This window comes from Astatotilapia calliptera, chromosome 3 (genome assembly GCF_964374335.1).
Source record: "Astatotilapia calliptera chromosome 3, fAstCal68.1, whole genome shotgun sequence".
Taxonomy (NCBI): Eukaryota; Metazoa; Chordata; class Actinopteri; order Cichliformes; family Cichlidae; genus Astatotilapia; species Astatotilapia calliptera.
The window spans coordinates 76,149,209-76,157,183 of NC_137424.1; the positions used below are offsets into that span (position 1 = coordinate 76,149,209).

Here is a 7,975-nt window from a genome sequence, read left to right on the forward strand (position 1 = left end):
AAAAAGTTTATTTACCTGTTACTACCACACACCAAATCCGGTCATTGATACTTGCTGGCTTGTGCAGCCACTAGGTAACAAAGCTCAACACTGCCCCTAGCATCCTGGAGCACTTCTGTTGTGTTTTGTACGTGCTTTGGAGTTTGTACGTGCTTCGGAGTTTGTACGTGCTTCGGAGTTTGTATGTGTTCTGGAGTTTGTACGTGCTATGGAGTATGTACGTGCTTCGGAGTTTGTACGTGCTTCGGAGTTTGTACGTGCTTCGGAGTTTGTATGTGTTCTGGAGTTTGTACGTGCTTCGGAGTTTTTACGTGTTCTGGAGTTTGTACGTGCTATGGAGTTTGTACGTGCTTTGGAGTTTGTACGAGTTTGTACGTGCTTTGGAGTTTGTACGTGCTATGGAGTTTGTACGTGCTTTGGAGTTTGTACGTGCTATGGAGTTTGTACGTGCTATGGAGTTTGTACGTGCTTTGGAGTTTGTACGTGCTATGGAGTTTTTACGTGTTTTGGAGTTTGTATGTGTTTTGGTGTTCGTACGTGTTTTGGTGTTCGTACGTGTTTTGGTGTTCGTACGTGTTTATTCACTCCACATAAAATGTAATAAATAAATCATATAATACTAAAACCAACTAGTCACAGTTCAGCTTTTAACTATTTAAATTTTCAGCTTTTTCCTTTTAAACAAATTTAAAGTGAGACAACACAAAACACTGCAAACCACAACACAATTAAATATAAATTAAAATATGAAAACAAAAAGAAGATGCATATTCTCTGTCATATGGGCCTGCATGAATAAACTTTCTGAATCCTTTATCATCTGCAACTGAAAATACTTGTGGATGATTACTATACCTTTCTAATGTGACGTTGTTGTCCCTCGCCCTCTCTCTCTCCCCCGCTCTGTTCCTATGCTACTGCGAGTGTAACTAGCGCCCCTACCCCCTCTTCCCAGTGCAAAGCACAAGGCTCACATCCGGAGTGAAGTGGAAAAACGTGCGAGAGAGGGTGAGAGAAAGAAAAAAAGCTGCGTCGTTCACTTCCAAGATCCGGCTCTAAGAGCCGTTTCGTTCCCGACCGACACATCACTATTTACTAGCGGACCGAAAGTGTTACTGATGGGAATCTACAGCATCTTGAGCTGAATTAAGACTTCAGAAGTCATTCGTCATGTAATAGACCTCTCTGCATTGAATCATATCTGTTATTAACCTCTGTTTCTCTTCCACAGCATGTCTTTTATCCTGTCTTCCTTCTCTCACCCCAACCGGTCGCAGCAGATGGCCGCCCCTCCCTGAGCCTGGTTCTGCCGGAGGTTTCTTCCTGTTAAAAGGGAGTTTTTCCTTCCCACTGTCGCCAAAGTGCTTGCTCATAGGGGGTCATATGATTGTTGGGTTTTTCTCTGTATCTATGAAGCGCCTTGAGGCGACTTTTGTTGTGATTTGGCGCTATATAAATAAAATTGAACTGAATTGAATTGAATGACCAGCGGATAAACTCTCAGATTGGTAATAAATGTATTACATGTATAAGAACAAGCGTCATGTTAACAAATGATAGCCGTATAGTAGGGCTGCTCAATTAATCGAATTTTAATCTCGATTACGATCTGGGCTTTCAACAATCATTAAACATAACTGAGCCGATTATTAGCCCCTCCCTTGTGCTTTACTCTCGCGCTGCTCTGTGTGGCAAATCGAGCGCACCTCTCTGCATTTCGAACACGTGTCACAATTAATAGCAGCGGTCCCCAACCTTTTTTGCGCCACAGACCGGTTTATGCCCAACAATATTTTCATGCACCGGCCTTTAAGGTGTCGCGGATAAATACAACAAAATAAAACTAGTACCGGTACCGAATTTATTCATAACACACGTGAAAAGACCCAGGAAAACCGAGTAAACAATAAAAACGATAACAAAATAACGCTGAAAACCGATAAAAACCCTGAAAACTATACATTTCACACCTGAGCCTCAACTCTCGCGGCCCGGTACCAAACAACTCACGGACCGGTACCGGTCCGAGGTCCGGGGGTTGGGGACCGCTGATTAAGAGGACCCGAGGGAAGCTCGGAAAGCTAAGCAGAAGTTATTTGGAGAGGAGAGTGACTGCAGTTGGTTGAAAAGAGAGGTAAAAAAACTTCAGTGGTGTGGAAACATTATGGGTTCGCGGAGTCAGACGTGGATCAAGTAGAGATAGTGTGTAAACTTTGCTACAGTGTTGTAGCTGCACCACAGAGCAACACTGCAAAGTTCACTAAACATAGATGGTAAATGGCCTGCATTTGTATAGCGCTTTTCTAGTCCCTAAGGACCCCAAAGCGCTTCACACTACATTCAGTCATTCACCCATTCACACACACATTCACACACTGGAGATGGCAAGCTACATTGTAGGCACAGCCACCCTGGGGCGCACTGACAGAGGCGAGGCTGCCGGACACTGGTGCCACCGGGCCCTCTGACCACCACCAGGAGGCAAACATGGGGTTAGTATCTTGCCCAAGGATATTTGGCATGCAGCCAGGAGGCAGCCTGGGATTGAACCACCGACCTTCTGATTAGTGGCTGACCTGCTCTGCCACCTGAGCTACAGCCACCCGTTTAGATGTTTACATTTTTCATTTATTTCTTATATTGCAAACATTTGCACTGTTATCAGTATTTGCACACTGTTTTATAATATTTTTTTCTGACAATCTTTAAAGTCATTATTCAACACATTGTTATTGTTAAATAAATATCGTCAAATAATCGAGATCTCAATTTCAGTGAAAATAATCGTGATTATTATTTTTGCCATAATCGAGCAGCCCTACCGTACAGTAATAATGATAATAATAATAAACTTTATTTACAAAGCACACTTAAAAACCAAGGGTATGTCAAGGTGCTTAACAAGTAAGATAGAGAATAGGAGGAGGATAATAGAAATTGGACCAAAGCAAGTACTAAGTATGCAAGGAGGTAGCTGTCACTGATACATAGGAAAGCAACAGGTACAGAGCAAACAAGAATTTAAATGAGCATAAAAGTGCATAATATAAAATCATAAAAGAAATATTAACTAGAGGGAAAGGCAAGATTGAATAAGTGGGTTTTTAGTCGTGATTTGAACAGTGCAATGGAATCAGATGCGCGGAGGTCAAGAGGAAGGGTATTCCACAGTACCGGGGCAGCCAGAGCAAACGCACGGTCACCCCGGGACTTCAGCCAAGATCTGGATTGGGTCAGAAGTAGTTGAGTGGCAGATCTGAGTGTTCTAGCAGGAGTATGTGATTTGAGAAGTTCACTAAGATAACTTGGCGCTAATTTATTAATAGTTTTGAATGTAAGGAGTAATATTTTAAATTGAATACGGTACTTTATAGGCAGCCAATTCAAGCTAGCTAGAACAGGAGTAATAGGGCAAAATTTCCTGGTACCAGTCAAGAGGCGGGCTGCTGCATTTTGGACTGTTTGCAGTCTAAGAAGAAGAGAAGAGGGAAAACCGTAGTACAAGGAATTACAATAATCCAACCTGGAGGTCACAAAAGCGTGAATAAGCTTCTCCAGGTCCTCATGCGGAACATAATGCCCAGCCTTAGAGATAAGGCACAGTTGGTGGAAGCTAGATCTCACTACAGCAGACACTTGCTTATCGAGTTTGAGCGAGCTATCCAGCAGTACACCCAAGTTACTGACATAGTCACAAGAAAAGCTAGCAAAGGAACCCAGGGCAGCACAGAGTTGGGCATGAGGGATTTTACTGTTGAACACCACAATCTCAGTAACGTTTATGCTTATTGTCGCTGTTAGCTAAAAATGCAAATTTAGCGTAGTTTGCCCTGGATTCAGCTTTTCATTCATTTCATTCATTTTCATTTATTTATTCATTTTCAGGCACAACAAATACCTATATGCTTTGACAAACAAATATGATCGACTGTTTCTAGTAGAATTCCAAAAGTTGTCATCTTGTACCCTCTCAGAGCCCTGTATGCCTGCAGAGACCCCTACAGTAGGGAAACATGCAAAACAGTGCCCAAACCTTTGTATTTTAGCTTTATGTATGTCTTACACAGCATCCCAACTCTTTAGCTAACTTAATAACTTTAGCTAAAGTGAATAGTTAGTCTAATTCATTAGTGCAGAAGTGTTCACTTTTTTTGAGCAGTGTATTATAATAATAATCTTTCACTATATTTCTTTTGAATGCTAACTAAACTGGAACTGAGGAGATGATGCTACAGTTACAAACTACTCAGAAATCATTTTGAAGGTTTTTGAAATCAGGTCCATAAAATCACAGATTCTGACACACTTCTAAAAGAAATGTTAATGATTCAGTAAGATCCAGTTGTCTTCTGTTTTGTTCTTCATGCTTCCACTGAGGTTAGGTCTGTGCTAAATGATGCTGCTGGTTTCATCAGTAGTTTTAGAACACTTGAGGAAATAATTTGCTTCAGTTTGACCTCTGATTACAGTATTGTATTTGGCCTGTAATTACAGCCAGTGTTGGGTTTGTTGCTGACCTTTGACCTGCAGCTGGATGTCTCCCAGTCTCCGTTCTTTTCCTCCAGCACTGATGGAGCAGGTGTAGTTGCCGCTGTCAGTCTTTGAGGGTTTCGTCAGAGTGAGGCTGAAGTCATTTGTGATTAAAGCATAACGATTCATTGATGTGCGCCCTCTGTAACGCTGGTTTTGTCCTCTAAGATTGTCTCCTCCTTCTTGTCGTAGGTGGACTGAATTGGGATCGAGGTCACTGCGAGTCCACATCACTGTGGAGTCCTCAGGTATAAAACCTGAGTACAGACACAGCAACAGGACAGACCTTTCCCCCTCATTCACCTCCACCACAGCCAGAGCATGCTGGGAAACTGTGAGGACACACATAGAGAGTCATGAACTAATCTTTGAAAAGAAATACTCCCTCATTTCCTAAGTGGGGCAAATCAAAATAAGGTAGCAACTTCAAAAATGTGTTCAAGGGAGTTGAAATCTCTGCATGCCAAGAAACTACAGACACACCTATTTATTTCCACAGTGGAACAAGTGTTAATTAGCTGGTCAAAAACAAGCAGATCTGATGAGGGACGATGTCCTAACCAAAATAACACAGTGTAAGTGCAGAATTTACAAGTTTCTCTCTGAAGTGAACACGGCAATTCAGATGAATGAGAAGCAGCTGTAGGAGAATATGGTTTTCACATGGGTACAAACTCCACACTGTAAAAGGAGTTTATATTGTGACCACTGAAGTTCTGTTAGGCAGCATCACAGACCTGGAGAAAGACGTTAGAATAATAATAGGAATGAAAGGAAAGTTAAATGAATTTTAATCTGCACAGCAGAGTTTATAACATTATGGTAAGTTAAAATAACTATGCTCATTTTAAACTGTTTACCATTAGTTAAAATGTACCCACACAGCCAAACAACTTAAGTCAAACATAGTATATGATATTATTTGTTTTTATGGCTCGTGGTTATATTAACTGTAATTCCTGTGGAGGTGAACTGCATTAGTGATACCACTTGTAGGAGGACCTGCAGTCACTGTGTTTAAAGTGGACATGAAGCACTAACTGTATTAGGCTTAATATAAATCATGGACACCTACGTAGTAAAGCTATCAATAAAACTAACTGTGTGAATGCTGAAAGGCATTCACACTATTGAGTTCATATCTGTATTCTTTATTTTTCATTTTCAAGTTGCTTTTGTTTGGTATTTTTTGCCAATGAAATACCACAACTTTTGTGCTACTTTTACTGTTCAAATTGTAAAATATTCTGCTATTTCTGGTAATTCTGGGTACATCTTTTAGTGTATATGACCTCTATAATTGTTCAAATATTGACCTTTTTTATGACTTTCTGCACCATAAAAATGAATGGAAAACATCAAATACTCTGCTAAAACTTGCTTGTTTTTGAAGCTTAAATACTTACGCATACGTTCACGTACAAACACCACTCCAACTTTAAAATGTTCTCCAGTTATTGGGTTATTACTGTATATTTCAACTTTTTTCACATCTCTTAGCATTTTCCAAAAATATCTTGTTAAGTTTTGGGTGCCATGATGAGGATTTTTCAAAAGATATGGAGCTCCGTTTGGAGTGTGTCACTCTAACTTTTTGAATCAGTTTTTCATGTCTGAAAAAAACTCTTCTTACTCGCTCAATTTTCACTCTGCCCACACAAATTATACATCAAAACAGAGGTGTTTTTGTAGGCTGTCAGAAAATGTGACTGTATTTATTGTGGGAGTTACACATTTCTGGCAAATCGTCTGAAAGCAACAAAGTCTACCCACTTTCTATAGCAATACAATGGAAATGCTATTCTAAATCATTGCTGGAAGTCTCTAACAGGACAAGTTTTCGAATTGTCATATTGCCTAAACCATGTGATGTTTAGACATGAGCCTCCTGACCCTCATGATTCAAGATTTTTTTTTTATATACCTTTTACCGGTGCCATGAATTATGTTTGTTCAGGGTACCAAATCTGTCCTCCTCAGAGGTTTCAAACTCTGCAAATGAAGCCTTTTTTTGTCTCATTATGTGTCTTAGATAGATTAGCACAGAGACAGAGACATTGTTCACCAAAGGCTGCTGATTCTTAAGGTGAAAAAACTGATATTGATAGCCCACATACAAGTTATAAAATATTGTCTTCTCATCTATTTAGTTAGGGTATACTACAAGTCATATATATTTATTAATTTGTTCATTCAACACTTGAACATCCCCCATTGTGTTTTTAACCCCAAAATCCATTGTTCATTTTGTTTTTGACCAAAATAATAAAATAAAAAAAAACAAAACAACTATACTTCACTCTGACTGCTGAGTGTACCTGCCTCTACGACAGCAGACAGAGATAGCTGTCCACTCCAGTGCCTGTATAGAACACCGCGCACGTTAAACCGTTTGGATAATGATCTTGTCATGTTTCTTATAAACTGTTATTATCACAAGGTTTTAGAGGTTTTAGACCTGAAGTAATTTACATTACCTGAACTCAGATCATTTCAAATCTGTTGATCACCTGGCCTCAGCGAAGTCACGCCCATATTTTCCCTAGGTGGAAAACTTCTACTTTAGCATACTCTCTCCTTGCTTCAGGTGTTCGGTAGTTGTTTCTGGGTCCTGGACTGTCTCTGACCATTCATCATACTTTTACAAGTGTAGCCACTCATCATTAAATCGTAATATTCTGGCACCTCGCGGGTTTACCTGCGTGACTATGATCAAAATGCGGAGCTGCTGCAGGTAACAGTCTCCGTTGAAACAGCGTTCAGGGTGATCTTCTTACCGTTTATGATGAGCAAGAACAGCAGCAACATCCCCATCCTGTAAAAATCACTAAATCCAGCACAAAGTCCCGATAAATCCTCTGCTGACCGAACGATCCGACACCTGAACACACCTGCAGCTACTGCTAACACACAAAGGAGCGGTTACTTTCTGTTTTACAGGGAGCATTCTGGGCCAGAGAGAGCGGATCCAGTTGATTCCGCCTCCATTACAACCAACTAGAAGTGGAAGCAGTGACGTTTTACTTTAGTGAAAAAGTCAAAGATGAGTGTTACATTACCGTTCATTTTGTGGGTTACTACAGAAAATTATACATTTATTGTTCTCACGTGTTATTTCAACTAACTGAGGACGTGTTGCCTGATAAGTATTTGTATCCTCTTGTAACTTAACTGTTTAAAGAACTAACACCTCCAAAATATCAGGAGTAATAAGTCATTATAAGAAGTTTTTGTGAACTAAAAATCAAGAAGGAGGGATACTGTTTGTGTGCGATTTAGACAGCCCAGTGCATGCTTCGACACAGGGGAACCATTCTGTTGGGGATACATACCCTGGAACAACACTTGTGTGTCCCAGACTACTGTTTAGATCAGGTATGGGCAACTCCAGACCTCAAGGGCCGGTGTCCTGCATGTTTTAGATATCAGACATTAGAATGGATGA

General features: G+C 40.3%; 1 protein-coding gene across 3 annotated transcripts in view; it reads right to left on the bottom strand.

Annotated features, from left to right (window-relative positions):
- The window catches only part of LOC113019660 (uncharacterized), a 28,094-nt gene extending 20,582 nt beyond the window's left edge, over positions 1 to 7,512 (bottom strand). For 2 of the 3 annotated variants that reach the window (XR_013903976.1, XM_080294311.1), the window contains exons 1-2: positions 7,308 to 7,512; positions 4,518 to 4,862 (exon numbers count right to left, since the gene is read on the bottom strand). Coding sequence is in view for 2 of the 3 variants with exons in the window: in XM_080294311.1 (XP_080150437.1) it covers positions 4,518 to 4,862; positions 7,308 to 7,344 (382 nt within the window). In the remaining variant the exon portion in view is untranslated. The remainder of the gene's footprint in view (positions 1 to 4,517; positions 4,863 to 7,307) is intronic. The other variant, XM_080294313.1, reaches the window with a different exon arrangement.
- Between the last annotated feature and the right edge of the window lie 463 nt (positions 7,513 to 7,975).